The sequence below is a fragment of the Lissotriton vulgaris genome, chromosome 2_2 (genome assembly GCF_964263255.1).
Source record: "Lissotriton vulgaris chromosome 2_2, aLisVul1.2, whole genome shotgun sequence".
In the NCBI taxonomy this organism is placed as follows: Eukaryota; Metazoa; Chordata; class Amphibia; order Caudata; family Salamandridae; genus Lissotriton; species Lissotriton vulgaris.
In genome coordinates, this window is record NC_141688.1 from 97,933,921 (window position 1) to 97,951,574 (window position 17,654).

The 17,654-nt window shown below is 41.2% G+C and overlaps 1 protein-coding gene across 1 annotated transcript in view; it reads left to right on the plus strand.

Annotated features, from left to right (window-relative positions):
- Positions 1-17,654, plus strand: part of OTUD7A (OTU deubiquitinase 7A) — a 1,253,807-nt gene that overhangs the window by 1,000,747 nt on the left and 235,406 nt on the right. Inside the window, exon 10 of the mRNA XM_086959365.1 lies at positions 3,905-4,017. Within this exon, the coding sequence (XP_086815491.1) occupies positions 3,905-4,017 (113 nt within the window). The remainder of the gene's footprint in view (positions 1-3,904; positions 4,018-17,654) is intronic.

Below are 17,654 nucleotides of genomic sequence, written 5' to 3' on the forward strand. Positions count from 1 at the left end.
ATATTGGGTGATGAAGGGAATAGTAGTTTGCTCTGTTGTTAGAGGGGTCAGTGGTGTGAGACCTGCCAAGGACCACCTCCTTATTTAGCTGATGGCAAATCTTTTGAGAGCAAGTGCTTCAGCTGAAGCAAGTGAGCAGCCATGTTGAAATTCACTCACCGGTGCTGAGCAGAACCAATATGGCTGTTTTCAGCTTTATTTTAGTTGGTTTAAACGGATTGCTTACAGTGAACGGTGGTCTCTGCTTGCCCGTCAAACTTAGGTAGAAGTACACATCTTTGGAACTCAGCTGGAGTAGAGCATTAGCATGGCACCTGATGCCTGAGGTGGGGAGCTAGAAAGGCTGGCTCACCTCATGTGTCTGCCCAATAGTTAGAGAGGTTTCAACTGATCGACCAAGCAAGTCTGTGATAGGCTAATGAAGGGCAGTACCAGGGGGCCTAGGAGTAACCATGGATGCATCAGAATGTTGATGATCCCAGTGGAGGCATCAGAATGTCGATGACCGAGCCTCTCTATTTGTCCTGTCTCCTTGGTTCATGGTAGGTCTGCACTGGTGCCTGGTACGTCAGTTAAGTTCAGCAGTGGCACTCATATGGCACATCATTCCGTGCAGTACACTTGGTCGACAAGTAGGTGCTCTTTATGAAGTGCATGCAGTATTTTATTAAATGCAAAAACCACAGTTGATGGACAGAATGCAGAACAGTGTCATACATTCATCCCAGTACAGTCCTGTGCTCTCCATGCCACTGGAATCAAGCTACCCTGGCTGAAGAGGGCTGATAGTCAGAAACTGGTCCTAGGATGCTTGATTCCGGTCCAGGGAAGACATTGTTTGGCAGTTCGGTCTGGACTGTTCCCATGAGGCACAGGGTCAAGACTGATTTGCATATGGCCATGTCTGAACTGGGGTGGTGTGGTGAGCAAAATAACGATGTATTAAACCCAGATCTGTGACTGGGGGTGAATGTTTTGCCATTGTGCAACATTCCGTCCATCAATTGTTGTTTTTGCTTTTATTAAATACACCAACTTGCGGCACGAAAAGAAAAGCTTTGGATGCCAGGCCTGGTGTGCAGAATCAGTCATGGACTTGCTTTGCCAACAAAGAAAACCATAAGTAAGCATCATCATTCTCACTATGATTAGTAGCATTAGGTCCTGTTTGTGTTAGATTTTTTTAGTTTTACTATTGTGCACCGCATCAGACGTGTTCTTGTTATTGCTATCATGAAAGTTTGCGCAGTCTAGTTAAATCAACACTCCCAGGGATACTGAAACATGAAACCTGAAATTTGAAGAAATAAAAAACAGATACATTGACAGGCATGACGAGCCAGAGTACACACCGAGGTGCTCAGGCTTTTTTGACTGTTGGTTATGTACCATGTTTGAGTTCTGAATCAAATACTGATTATAGCCACACAAAAGGATGATGGGCGGAACGCTGAAAATTGTCAAATATGCACCTCCAGTCACAGATCCAGGCCTAAATACACTTTTTTTTTTGCTCACCACACCATTCCAGTTTGGACCCAACAATATGCAAATCAGTCTTGACCCAGCTCTCTATGGGAACAGCCCAGCCTGAAGTGCCTGACCAGCTCCACCCTGGACCGGAAAATAAGTATCCTGAGAACAGTTTTGGGATATCAGCCCATATCAGTCAGGCTAGCTTGAATCTGATGGTGTAGTGAGCACCGAGTCCACGTATGGGCATGCCAATCTAACTTTGGGTGAAAATTGCAACACAAAAAGATGCTGAACAGAACTCTGAACACTGTCACAGATCTAGGCCTAAATCCATACATTTTTCCTCACCATGCCATTCCAGTTTTCACCCAGCCATATGCAAATCAGTCTTGACCCTGCTCCCCATGGGAACAATCCAGCACCACCTACCCGGCCAAGCTCTCCCTGGACCATAATTTTGTGGGGTGAATGTTTGACAATGTCCATCATTCCGTCCATCATCTTTTCGTGCTGCTATGGTCACACTAAGGGGTTATGGTATGCCCAGATATTGGTCCCATGCTCAGTATGCCACTGGATTCAAGCTTGCCTCGCTGAGGAGGGGTGATACCCCGTAACATAACCCACGATGCTTGGTTTCTGGACCAGGGAAGACCTACCCTGGCAGTTTGGGCTGGACTGTTCCCATGGGTCAATGCTAATTTGCATATGGCTGGGTGGCATGGTGAGCAAGTGAGCAAGAAAAAAATGGATTTAACTCAGATCTGTGATTGGAGTGAATGTTTGACAATGTTCCGCATTCCGTTCATCATCTTTTTGTGTCCACATACTGATTAGCCAATCTTTTGAGTTAATTTTCCATTGATATATACATATTAGATGGAAAGTGGCAGTATGTTCTACTGACCCTGGCAGGAGATGCTTTTAGGCATGCAGTGCTGCTCCTGTGGCATTTCCCGTCAGACAGTACAGTCAACAGTGGCAATGGGAGAAAATGCCTGCACTACGGTTAGTGTCACGGCCCCTGAGAAGTCAGACACTCCCCTGACCTCCACTGCTGCCACCATTTTGACTACTGTGTAACATATCCACTTCCCTATACTTTTACTTTCTATCTCTTAGGGGATTTCAGTCTTCCTCTGCAGATGCATTCTCTTCCTTTCATCTGGTTCTTAGTTTATACACTCTGACCCCGTGGAATAAATCCCACACACATCAATGGATTATATATTGGTCTACTTTTCTTCTCTCACCCCTAACCCACTATCTGTTTTCTACCTACTCCAGAGGGGTTTCACTGCCTTCACATCTTCTCTTACTGTACTCTTCCTCCCTCTTCTACATTTACTTTTTTGTGAACTTTGATCCCTTAATATTCTTGATTTGGTGTCTTTCATTAAAACTTCTCTTTGTTCTCAGAAATGTATCGGCATTCCTTCATTCTAATCTCATTTCAGCCCATCTTTCAACCATAATGTCCTGTGCCCTGCCACTTTGCCCTCCTCCTCCATGTGTCCTCATTCATAAACCTTCCCGCTATGCTTTATCCCTCCACTCTCGCCTCACCATAGTTCCCTCCACAAAGGGCAGAGAAGATAAAAGAGGACCCCTTCCAGCTGGCCATGCCATATGTCTTCTATGTACTCTCATTGAAGCTGCTCTCCCACATACTATGCAACTCTTTTATCAAGAACCTATCACTTCACCATTACTCCCAGCTAGACAGTTCTTTCTAAATGATTAGAAAATACAATTAACAGAAAGTCTCCTATTTATTTATACACCAACATGTAGACAGAGAAATATTTAAATACTGAAATAGTTGGAAGAAAAAGAAACTGTATGCAGTAAGTGTTCGAATCCTTGTCATCCGGACACCGTTGTTAGTGACCTTTTCTTTCAAAACTTTGGAACCAAGACTACTGCTTCCAGAATGCATCTATTGGGTATTAGAACATTGGAATGTTGGGAGCTCCATTGGAAACAATGGAGTGCTCTGGGCTTATAATGGCTGGTATAAGCCTGGAGCTCCAACATTCCATTGTTTCTTTGTTCACAGCTCTGGCTGTGAACAAAGGCTTCAGGGAGCCTGAGGGGATTCCAATCCCCTTACGCTTCCAAAAGGCTTTGTTTTTTTGTTAGAACATTCTGCACTCTGGTGACAGAATGTTCTAATAGCCTTATAGCCCTTCGTAGATGGGCTATACCGCTATTAAAGTCCCTCTCCCTTGTTAAAGGCCCTCGCCTTTGGCTCGGGCCTTTAACGCTGGAGAGGGCCTTTAATAGCTGGTATAGCCCTCTACGGCGGGCTATAAGGCTATATTAAAGACCCAGTATTCTAAACAAGTCGTTCTAGTGAAATGGGAAATGAGTGCAGCTGTGTTGTTTGACCCTTATCTCAGATTGGATTAACCTTCTTCTTTTGTAGTCCGGCCTGGTTTACACTGAAGAAGAGTGGGAACGAGAATGGAATGAACTTCTGAAACTTGCTTCAAGCGAGCCACGAACACACTTTAGCAAAAATGGAGGAGCAGGTGGTGGGTAAGTTTACATCCTTTGGTTATTATTAAGTATGTAATCGCACATATTCAAGCTACCATCACAGCTCGATCTCATTTCAGCAGGAGCTACTTACTTCAAGGAAATGTGGGACTGTTAAAGCCCTCAACACACAATTGAAGGTGTGTTTGAGGGTATCTTCCACATACTCTGCATTCATTGGCCGCTGAGAGCTTCGTTGTACTGTCTTAGCTGAATACATCAAGACTCACAATCATACATGGACAGGAAGCTTAAAATAGTGGGAGTCTTTTTCTGCACCTACTCAAAGCTTTAACTCTGCTGATACTGACATCTCTGTGGTCAGTTATGATAATGAAGCTAGAGGCAGGAGAAGCGTTCTGCTTCAAAAGCACAACAACTGGAATTACATACTGTTGTATTTAGTTTAAAATGATTATCATTTCCAAAAAATTAGTATAAAGTTTTGAGAGAAATAGGCATTCTAGATTTGCTTGATCAGTGGACTTTGCTGGTAGGCAAAGGATCTAATGGTCAACCACAGGCGTTAACTTTGAATTTCCCATTGTGTTGATGCCCTGAGTGGTCAGGGTGACATTGATTCTGATCCTTGAGAGGCTGGGGTGGGGCAGTGTACAGGCAATGAGTGGACAGTGACACCCGGTTACAGACCAGAACGTTAAAGAAGAACCTGACACACCTACTAAACAGATGGTCTCATACGCCAGTAAATTTGCCATAATTTGTCAAAGAAATATGTATATAAATGTAATAAATGAGCTAAAGTATTACAAAAATCTGCCCCAATAAGTCTATGAATTGATAGTGCCTTGTGAGCTTTGAATTTTCTGGGGTATAATTACCATCGCTAGATGGCATTGACCAAGCAAGGACGGGGAGTAACTGGATCCTATCTCTGGAAAATATGAATAGGTCTTACCCCCAAATATTTATTTTCAAGAATGGGGCTAGAAGTTCTTTTTGCAGCACTTTAAACAAAGTCAGAGAAGCTGTACATTTACACTTATTTTTGAAGTGGCACTTAGGGACTATTCCAACACTTCAAGATCTGTAGACGTTGCCAGACCTTACCCAGGGTAGTTGTTAAGGTATCCAAGAAACATTAAAAAAACTTGATCCAATGAGTTTCCACATAAATTGATTGAAAACCGTTAAGTTGTCCATGCTACTCTGAAATAGAAGGGAGAGATGTGCCACAGAACCCTGCAGCATTAGTACTGCACAGCTGCAAATTAGGTATACTCTTTGAGTAATTTGTGTGGCCTATGGGATATCTGCAAGCATAGCAGACAAATAGCGTGAGAAGTGGTATCTATCTAGCACAGGAGACCCTACTGGAAATATAGCCATCATTAATACTGTGCAAAGAGAAATATCCTGTATTAACTACTGTTCCATGAAGGTTAATGAGGTATAATGCTCTCCATTGTTTATGCACCAGTTGCTTCTATTATTTTCCAGAGGGCTGCTCTGTATGTCAGTGGCCTATCAAAAAGGAGTGGCCACTGTTGAAATAAGCTAAAGCTTCTGAGGTAAATTATCTTCTTAGACTTTTCCCAAAGATGAAGTCACATAGAACTCTATGGTCTCATCTGAACAGGGCAGGTCTAGAGATGGCATGGTGTCGTTGGAGGGGGGCCAGTAAAGGAGTTTATTACCGTGACTTGATATGGAGCTTATTTTCCACACATTACACTCCTCAATATTTGTCAACGCTCCTTGTCATATAGTAGAATATAGTACAGTGAGCCACTCTGTTAAGAATGTAACTCAAACAGGCCATGGATGCTCACTGTGCTAGTGGTGGTGTTCCAATACGACCAGTCTGCTCGGTGTGCAAGGAATCTTGCTTGGACCTTGGCCTTTTTGCATCATTTTCTTTGTGTAATTTAGATGAAATACCTAAAAAGTGATGCAAAGTTGTGTGAAATGCCTTTCTGGCAAAAACATACAGTATGGTGCACCAAATGACTCTTGCAAATCACGGTAACTGTCTCTTTCATTTCTGAACTGGCAACGGTGGTGCAGAACGAGCCTCCCTACTTGTTTTCAGCCAATAGATTCTGTGGAGTGGATCCATATGGTTTGCTTCTGGGGCTTTGTCGCTTTTAGCCGTGAAGAAGTCTAGCCTTGGACGAAATGCATTGGCTGCCTGAATGTCGTATATATAAGGAACATTCCAATCTACATTTAAAATAAAAAGAAGAGATTGACACAAGAATTGGAAATCTGTTTCTTTTGGAATGTTGACCCTGATGTACAAGTGTCTTATGGTGCACCATACTGTATGTTTTTGCTTATGTAGGTCCTTTATTAGGACTGCACCTTGACAGCAGGTGTTGATATGTGTGCACATTTTAGGAATATCTTCAATTTTTATAAACATGGGGATTTACAGAATAAGGTGCATGTTGTGCTTGGGGTCCACTGTCATTTTAGTGTTTTGATTGCCTTTCTGGCATTTTGCGCTATTTTTAAGCATGTACGTAAGGACACATTTTGCACTGAAATTTACCAAAATCAGAAAACAGCTGCTCTTGTTCTGTTTGTTTGAATGTTTGAATGCTCCTTTGATAGGACTTTTGCCGAAACAACATCTCAGTTACACAAGATGGTGTAATAGCATAATCTGAGGCATTTTACATAAAAAGTGTAAGTTAAAATGTCAGAAATTGTTTGAGGCTTATGCTAATGTGGAGAAGGAATTGCTTAAATATGTGAGTCATACTCATTTTGCCAGTAGCCCTGAGGTCTTACCATATAAAGGTATATCCCCACGTAAGAAGCCTATGTCTTTGTTTTTGTGTGCTAAATTGGCATAACAAATTACTGGTGGAGCTCATGGTGAAGGCGGATATGCTGGGAAGGATGACCGTTGTATTATGGCAGGGCTTTCAGAATGGTAACCCAAGATGACATGGTAGGTCACTCTGTTGCTATTTGTTACAAGTTACTTAAGCCATCTGATCAGTTGGTCCAGGTATTAATAACTATCCAAATTTCAAACATTCATGGCTATCCAGCCTCCTCTGTTAAATTTGTTCTTTTACAGAAGTAAAGTAGAGTTGTACCCTTTCTTGGAAACTCTATTAGTGTGTTCCTTATGCTCCTAAATGTCTTGCATGTTCTAGATTTCATTTCAATAAACGTAGAGCTTTGATCTGTGTAGGAAGGTAATAATGAATCATAATATCACAAAAAGCAGCCTACTCTAAGCTAAAAACAAAGGTAGAATTACAAAAATGCTCTCAGTAATTTCCAATGTGTTATTACAAACCTGCAAACTCTCCTTTTCCTTCTACCGCAGTTACCAGAACAGAAATAAGAAAGGAAAGACACATCCAATCTAGGTGACATTTAAATGGCAAGTTTCCATGAATGTCTTTAAAAAGCCAAAAAATACAAAAAGGTGCTCAATTATATTTTTTCCTTTCATATATTTGATACTGTCACAAAACTCGGCTCTAATGGATTTTAATACTTTAACCTGGCTTTGTTCTTCAGCTGTTCGCCGACAAGCCTTTATTGCCCTGCATACAGTATCTATATTCCCAAGATGTTCACTTATTATATATTAATGCAAGATAGAAAAATTTACGGAAGCATCCTATACAATGTGAGAATTAACTTTTGCAGAAAATGATTTTAGTACAGGAATCAAAATAAGGACCTCCAACCAGGCGTTTATCAACATTGAAAACTCATGAGATCTATTCACAAACTGCATCTTGTAGTAGATTTAGCAGCACTACAATAATAGAACCTCACACATGTACGTTTACTACTGCATGGTAAATATACAAGGGGTGGGGAGAGTGGCTAGAAATAGGTGCATACTTACTCCTAATTGAGAGGTTTTTGGGAAAAGTAAGGAGAGGTTTGGGGCATGTGGGGGTAGTTTAGGGATGGACATGCACCCGCCCACCAAAGAGTAAGTCCATTAATATTCACAAACTGCACTTGTAAAGTTACTGCAGCTGAAAAGAGATGTAAATCCAGGTCAGGGCTGAAGTAAGTCCTGCACAACACATGGCCAAAGACTGGCACTGCAAAACCCTCCCGTGTGAAGGGTGTTATGGACTTAAAATGAATCCCTATCAGAAATAATATTAAAAATAATTATTTGATATAGTTAAAATAATTATAAATTAATTTAAAACATCAAAAGATATAATCAATCTTCAATTTCTTTATTTCAGTCTAAAAAGCTATAAAGGTGCAAAATAAATATATAGATACAGATTATATGATAGCAAATAAAAATACAAAGCCTATAAAAGAGAGAAAAAAAGGCTTAAAAAAATATTACAACAAAAACAAGAATAAATATAACATATTACTTGAAATAAAGCTGGTACCTAGATATTAGCTGGAAGGGCATTTTGTAGTTTCATGAATAAGTTAAAAAGCCTGGAAATGAAATGTTGATCATCTCAATAATACTATTTCACTTAATCATACATTCCTTTACCAACACTTAAGTATTCATTTATGAATCAGCATGACTCTTGAAAATAAAGTATTTGTACTATTACAGCAAGATATAGCCAATAATTTATCAGAACAAGCCTGGCAACATATGCCAGATTCCATCATACATATTGGAGTTCTTGTGAGGCTCGAAACCTGCATACTACCATGAAATCGGTCATTAATCCTGTAATTCATATTCCATTTACCACCACTTAATTAGAAATACATCTTTTGAAACTCACTATTACATGAATCTTGTCTTCTATTAATTTTACAGCCAGCTTCAATCTAAAATATTGCTCTTATTAGTTAGCCCTCTGAAATCTTTTTGACAAATTAGATTTGTCTGGCTACATATGAAGTCCGTATTAAAAGCCAGCTATTGGGGTTCGAACATCCATTTTATATTCAATTTACTTCTTTTTAATATTACTCTATTTACATGACTTTTTGATTTGCATGTATTAGGAAAGCTTTGGGGGTTGACAGTTACTGCAGCCTGTATTTACATATAGGCATTTTGATATCTAAGTTGTCACAGACCTAAAACTATTCTCCTGCCTTTTCTATCAAGTATTGTTCTTACAAGTGAAGGATCCAGATCTTCTGTTCATATTCAGCTTTGTAAACCTGGTCATTATGTATCATAATAGTAGTTTCACATCCTTTTCTACAAATGTCTTAATAAATTGAAGTTTTAAATAGTATCTTTTTACAAACTTATACCTGAAAACTATAGTTGTCTCGCATACACAGCTGGCAGCAGTAAAAGTTGCCAGTAGCATTTTAATTTGTCCTCACTAAATTCCAGACTGGTAGATGTCAGCAATAAATATCAACATTGTTTTTTTCAGTTGTAACCAGTCACTAAAAGAGGCCTCAGGATGTTCAAGATATGTCGGGCAGCCACATTCTGAGCAACTAGCAGGTTGTTAGCACAGGAAGCATAGATATAGAGGCACAAAGAGTTGTGATTATCCAATTGCAAGGTGATAAGTGCGATAAGGACTGATTGGCACAAATCATCTGAAGTATATGAAAAATCTTTCACAGGGTCCTTATAATGAGAAAACATACACTTGTGGTACGACTGACCCGAGACTCAAAGCTCCAGTTATTGTCAAACAAACACTCACGTTTTTAGCTGATCTGACAGGGGTGGGAAGAGGTCCACACTACTCCGGCCACCAAATGTTAGACCAGACAGACTCCTGAGGGCCAAAGACCAAGACCTCTGTCTTGTCAGCATTAAGTTTAAGGGTGTTGTCTTTCATCCACATACTAATGCTAGACATAAAGTGATTGAACTCCTCGACTACAGAAGTCAGGTTGTTGGAAATGGACACGATGATCTGCATGTCATGCGCGTACGACAGTACTTGGAACCCAAAAGACTACACCAGTTCAGCCAAAGGAGCAATATAAATATTAAAAAGTGTTGGACTCAAGGATGAGCCCTGAGGGACTCTGCAAGGAAGACTAAAAAGTTCAGTCTTGAAGACTTCACTGCTAACCAGGTGAACTATGTTGGTGAGAAAAGAGTGGAGGCGCTTGAGTGCAGACCCACCAGCACCAATTTGCAGCAGCCATTCAATTTTCTGTACCACAGAAACGGTACCAAATGCTGCTGATAAACCAATCAGCACAAGAATGGCCGTCCTCCGATCAACCTGAGGGCGACTGCTGACAGCAGCCACAATAGGAGCAGATCCTGTACTGTGGTCGCTCCTGAAGCTATTCTAGGAGGAATCATGTATATCATGAACCTCAATGAATTAGACAAGTTCCTGGTTAACAAACTTTTCAAGAATCTTGACTTGCACTGGAAGCAAGGAAATAGGACAGAATGTTTTAAGAGCCTCTGGGTCCGCATTTGCTTTTTTAAGTAGAGTATTAACAACCGCTTTCATCAAGGCAGTGGAAAAGACTCTTGACTGCAGAATGAGGGCAAAATGTTCTGCAGGAAGTCAGCAATGGGTTCCGTAGCCAGTTGAAGTATTTTAGGAGAGCAAAGATTAGATGGAGATCCCAGTTAAATACTCAGCAGCAATTCCTTAGTTTGACGTAAGGAAATAAGGGGAAAAACAGTAAGCTAATTGAGCTAAGTGCATGGCGAATATGGGGAAAGTTATGTTATCCATTGGAAACTCTAAATCTAAATATACAAAGATGCTGATGCCACTTTAACGGAACATGCACGATAAAATATCACAACAGTAATCACAGAACTATAGGTGTTGTCTGAAGTATTTCTTGTTATTTATTCCATATAGTTTAAACACACTTGTATTAAAACTGGATGTGATCCAAACATATTAAAACATAAAAAAACACAACATAAATTCACATATCCAATACAATTGGAGAAAAATGAGACATCAGTGGCATCAGCATCTTTGTCTTCCCTATAGATTGTTTAAATAGAATGTGGTTGATCTTTTGTGTAAGTCTAATTAGTTTGGATATTATAGCCCTTTGTGCTTAAGTTGGGACATGTTTTAATATTACTAAAGACCCATAGTGGACATAAGTTTAAGGTGGGTGGCTGTAACCTTTTTATAATGGGTCATTAAGATGAAAATTAAAATACCCCAGAATGGTAAATTGAAATGCTGTAGACAAATTCATTTACCCTGTGGACACAAATCTGTTTTTGTGATCCGTCAGTTAATAATTCTCAGAAAGAGAAATCCACGCAACAATTATAGAGTCTTTTGCATATTTAAACAGGGTACACTCAATAACCCTTGAAAACTAGAGCTTACAGGAACTCCAAAGAAAGAATTAACACTCATAGTTGAAGTAAACGGATGAGCTTAACATGATAAGGAATGCCATAAAATATAGTATTACAATACATAACAGTGCAACGTACAGCAATCGTCAATTTGAAATATCTTTTGATCAATTTTAGCTAGGAATGGTCAAATAGCTCCAATTGCATGTGTATTGACCAATCCCAATCCCCCCATTCTTGACATGGCATTTGTATAATGTTATTGATACAAAATGTCATTCATGTGCAAGAGTTTAGTGCAAAATTGCCTTAAATAAAATGCTAGTTTTCCATTGCTGGTGAAATGTACATGATCTTTGTCATAGACTGGTGGGCTCAAGCTGAAAACAGTCATCTTAATCGAACTGGTTGGTGTAATGTCTCTGTTTAATGCCAGCTTTCAGCTAACACTGAGGTTTTGTTGATATGTGTTAATAGACACACACAGCTCTGTTTGCTTTGGCTTCAAAGGGTTGCTACCTTGGAAATTGATGTGAACTTAGGGAGCGTGTGAGGATGTAACACTTGTTAAAATCATGTTAGATGCAGGAATGCTGCAACTCGCGAGGGCAGCTTAACCAGGAGGCTGAGACCTTGGCCCGCACTGCGAGGTTATTATCGTGAACAGCAATCTTCAGACCTTCATATTGTATTAGCTTAAGAGCAAGTCCTGCCCTGCTGACAACGAAAGGCAACTGAACACATCTGTGTCTGCTGGCAAACGTAATTATAAGTTCAGTGTCACTAAGTCTGTAGGGGAAAGACACAGTTTTCTCTTCATTACTATTCCCTCATGACAGCCCTGTTTTAGAACAATTTACTCACAGGATATCTCCAAAATTAAGTGTGGGACCTGTGTACAGTCATGTCGGCAAGTATCCGAGTAGGCTGCTACAGTGCAGACTAATAATGCTTCTGGGTATGTTCGCACATTATAACGTAAACATTCTGGGCCTCATTTATGAGGCTGTGCGTCACTTTTACGCTGCTGGTGCGTCACTTTTTGTGACGCACCAGTGGCGTAAAAAATGCGCCTTGTTGCACCATATTTACAAAGTAACGCATCTAGGTAGATGCGTCCCATTGTGAACCCCTGCGCAAGATTATACATGCACCAGGTATAATGTATGCAAGGGGGGCGTTTTGACGCAAGAAAGGGTCATGGAAGTGATGCAGTGAAATCTATAAGATTTCACTGCGCCATTTCTTGGCCGCTAATGTGTCAAAATCTTACGCCTGCTTCATGGCAGGCGTAGACTGACGCAGGCACTAACAACATGGGACTTGCCCATGTGAAAGTACACATTGCGGGAGTTGCGTCACTTTTGTGACACACTCCAGCAATGCGTCACTTTTGCGCCTACAGATACGTCAGAAATACTGACGTATCTGTAACTCCTTGCGACATGATGCGTCATATTATAAATATGACGCATCAATCATGACGCAAGGAGTGTGCACTGAGAAGTGACGCATCGCTGCTTTCACGCAGTGATACGTCATTTCTCATAAATTAGGCCTGCAGTCTTTTGTCCATTTTTATTAATAGAATGCTTGTCAGTGAAAGCGCCCTTCCAGAGGGTCTGACTGACTTGTCATGAATCCTTTGTACAGCAAAGAGTGGCTTTGGCTACCCCCCGAGCCTGACTAGTGATCGAAACCAGGCATGGCAACAATTTACAAACAAGCCCCACACTGCCCCGCCCAAGTGAGCATAGTGACTGAGCATGTCCCTCTTCATTGGTTTAAATCATTTTTTTTAAACATTGGTTTCAAAAAGTATTTATTATAGCGCCCTGATTCAAATATATTGACTAACCATTCAGAGGAATGGAGAATAACAGACCTACTCAGGCCTCAACACAGACTCCCAGCTTGCAGTGGTAAATGCTGGTGATGCAGTGACAATGGGAACAAGAAAGTGGGAAAATGCTCTGCTTATTCACTTGGATGAGTTTCCAGATAATGTGAATAAAACTAAATGTATACGTGGTGTACAGGAACTTTTGCTACGGACGATCCTGAACGCTCTCAGAAAATCATCATTTGGGCAGGGTCTGTTGAGGCGTGTATTTTTAATGAGTAAGGAGAACGCTTGAAGGGTTAAAGTAGGTAATGCTTTTCCATGATGTTGTATTGGTGGATTGGAAGAAAAGCGAAAAACGTGAGAAAGTGTTGATCAAAGTTTTGAAAAAAAAGGAAAACGGTAGTTCAGAGGAAAAACATTAAGGGCCAGATATAGGTAGGCTTTCACCGGTCGGTACGGCCGAAATCCGCCGTAACCGACTGGTAAAAGCCTTTTCCTATGTAGGAGGCTATTTTACTGATTCGGTAAATAATGAATCGGTATTTACCGATTTGGTATTTACCGAATCAACCTTTACCGATTCAGTATTTACCGAACTGGTAAATGAGATCTAGGAAAGCAATGTAAACAGTGCTTGTGGGCTTTAAGAATTCGTTATTTACGACCAACTATTAGTTGGTGGTAAATAAGGAATTCCTATGTAAATGCATAAATGTTCATTTACACATGTGCCATGTGACAGACATACATTATCTTAGGGCATGTATGTATGCCACATGTGCACACCAGCACTAATCAGGGGTGCAACAGGGTGTCAAAATGACACCCTTCACACACCAAAAGGCCCCTTGGTGTCATGCTTCATCATCGGGGTCCTCGCACCCCTCTATCGGGATGCGGCGTGCTACGACCTGCGACTACGCGGGAGCACTTATAGGAATGACTATGTGTGGTGTACGGTGTGTGGGGTATGTTGTCATAAGTGAGTGGTGGGATTACAATGCTCCGAATATCAGCGGAGCAGCGCCAGGGGTAAGACGGTGATCAAAGCATCCCGATCATATTGCATATCAAGCAACACCCCTGACGTCCTCTTTCTGCTCATGAAGCCCACAAGCAAGCTTCACAAGTCATTGTACTTGTAGCAGACCGCTGTAGGCACACTTAGCCTAAATATTGTCACTTTTTTGTAAATACACAATTTTTTATTAAAACAAGACGTGAGTAAGGTGGGGAGGTTGTGCCCCCGTCATGAAGAAGGAGCCTGTCTCCGAAACATGTCGACAACGCACACCAGAGGTCCTGTTCCCTAACTCAACCGCTTCGACCTCACACTGCACTTCTTTTAATAGTACCAGCCAGAGTTCGGAATAAATTTTTTTTCTTAAACACTCATGTGCCAGGTACTTTTTAATCTTTCACCACATCCCACCACTCACTTATGACAACATACCCCACACACCGTACACCACACATAGTCATTCCTATAAGTGCACCCGCGTAGTCGCAGGTCGTAGCACGCCGCATCCCGATAGAGGGGTGCGCGGACCCCGATGATGAAGCATGACACCAAGGGGCCTTTTGGTGTGTGAGGGGTATTCTAAAGAACACTGAGTGCTTCAACATTTGCTGATCACTCTTTCCCCCCCCCCTTCCTTCTCTTGAGTTGGATTCTCTATGTTTATTTAAGTATCATTGTGGAGCAAGAATCCTACCCTTCGCTCTACCTCCCTCTTGTGTTTTTTGACAAAATGACACCCTGCCACCCTTGTCTTTTTCCCAATTTTACCGAATCGGTAATTACCGATTCGATAATTGACATTCGTTCATATGGGTCTCCAGGCCCATAGGAATGAATACCGAATCGGTAATTACCGATTCGGTATTTTTTACCGATTAATTACCTACATGGGATTTACCGATTCTAAAATACCGAATCTGTAAAATTCAGTATTTTAGAGTAGGTAAAATCTATTTACCTACATCTAGGCCCAGATGTAGGTAAAATAGATTTACCGATTTTTAATTACCGAATTCTACCGATTCGGTAATTAAAAATCGGTAAATCTAAGGGGTGGATATGTAGGAACATCCAGATGTTCCTTTTACCGAATCGGTAAATATCTGTATTTACCGATTCGGTAAATACCGACCGGTAATGCCCCATTCATTCCTATGGGCTTTGAAGCCCATAGGAATGAATGGGGCATTACCGGTCGGTATTTACTGAATCGGTAACTACCGATTTTGACAAGGGTGCAGGGGGTGTCACTTTGACACCCTCTAGCACCCCCCAAAAAAGATTTGGGGGCCATGTGGCAGGCATACCTGCCCTAAGGGCAGGTCTTCCTGTCATATGGCACAGGTGTGCATGCACACATGTGCATGCACACCGGAATCGGTATTTTACCATGAAGTTGGATTTCATGGTAAAATACCGATTCTGTAAGGCTTGTGGGACTCAGAAGAGTCCCACCTACATCTCATTGTTACCGAATCGGTAAAAATACCGATTCGGTATTTTACAGATTCGGTAAATTTACCGATTGGTAAATTTACCGAATCTGTAAAATATGTGGCCCTACATACCATTTTGTGAATCTCGGTCGGTAACGGCCGAAAATACCGATTTTCGGCCGTTACCGACCGACCTACATCCGGCCCTAAGCCACTAAATTACAAGTTAACCTGGTGCCTCGTTTGGTGCACACCATTGTCGCATGATTGTTTTGCCAGAGTATATAGTTAAGGCATCTATTCTTGAGGACGCGGATTAACTGTGTTCATTCATTTATATTTGCCCAATATCATTTAAATTTCATCAGATCTTTGCCAACGTTGCACATTTTAAGAGCACAAATAGACAAAATTAGCTGAATGTGTAGTTAGAGGAATGCTAGTGTGCCTTTGATCCTATCAAATGAGTGATGGGGAGAATGCTCATTTTAGGGCATTCTGGTGTGCACAGGAATGTTTTATTGATGGCAGATCCCAGTTGGCGGGGTGTATGTGTGAGCTTGGCCAGCTCAATACTGGTGGGTAGGTGGTGGTGGTGTTTGCCTTTCATTCATTCAAAGGCCCTAAGTTATTTAGTGGGAAGAGTGGCCTGCACACGAACTACGCAATATTTAAGTATTTCCTTTCAGGAATATCCTCTAAGAGAAAATTGGCATTTAATTCATGGTCTGTATTGTATGGTAAGTGAGAGGTATTCCCAGGTTAAGCAGGTGGGTGAAAGATGTTGAGCTATTCAATTTCTCTGTAGAATGATTGACAAATTAAGGCAGCTGATTTATTTTCTTTCTAGTGTGCCTATTGTGGGTCAAAGTGTTGTTGATGACACTCTGTTAGGCGGGTGTATGAGTAAGCAGTAAAGAAGAAAAAGTAGGGGGAGGCCAAACGTGATGACATGTTGCGGACTGTGCGGGGAGCCTAATTATAGAACCTTGTCCGATTTACAAAAAGGGTTTGGAATGTTAGAGAAGAATTGTGCATACATGATGTGCAGTTATGCAGGGATAGCAGATGGATTCCTCCTGTTAGAGTGAAGGAAAAGATTTTTAATCTGACTTATGGAGACATATAGGGAGAAATGTGACAAAGGGTTGTGTTAGAGAACAGTATTGGTTGCCTAAAATTAACTGAATGGTGGAAGTATTGTGTATGATAGGATTCATGGAGAGGCAAAATGAGGTGGCAAACTCCTTTGGCATCAGTGGAGATTACTGAGGAGCCATAGTGTAAATTAGGGATGAATTTAGTAGGAATGAAAGCCTTATTGCAACAATCGTGACTGGTCGAAGGAGTGGGTCTCCGCCAAATGTGTGAGTCCCTTCCAGACAAGTAATGCAATGGATTTCGTGAATGATGGATTTGCTTGTGAGAACATAGACAAAGACATAACTGACAATCGTATACAGTTATTCTCAGCTTAGATGCATAATTTCCGCCTAGCATTGGCCATTACACATCATAGAACTGCCCTATTGGTGTGGCTGTAGTTTCACCTTTAGTTGTCAAATAGAATTGTGAGTCAGCTTGAAGTTATACCCTTAATGCTTGAACTGTTTTGTGAGGAAAAAAGAAGTATGGAGAACTGTGGCCTTGCCTCTCTTTTTTCCTGTTAAAGTACTGAGTGTATATGTTATGTTATGTTATGTTATGTTATGTTATATATATTTATATTGCGCGCAGATACTCTGGAGAGATGTCCGGCACGTACTTGGAATAAGGAAACATAAGCCAGAGAAACACCTAGAAGAGAAGGGTTTTAAACTTTTTCTTAAAGATCACAGGATCATGAATGCAGCGCAGCACCAGAGGCAGTGCATTCCATGCCAGAGCAGCTTTCCGCACAAAGGACCTCCCACCAAGCCTTTGGCGTTTGAACCTAGGGGTCTGTACCAAGAGTTGCAAAGAAGAACGCACCTGTCTCACTGGATTTTAGAAAGCAAATCTCTTCTATAGGTAGGTAGGACCCAGGCCATGAAGAGCCCTATGGGACTCCACTGGGAGCCAGTGCCAACAGCGCAAATGAACACGCACCCTACACCTGCTAGATAGACCCAGCAGGAGTCTGGC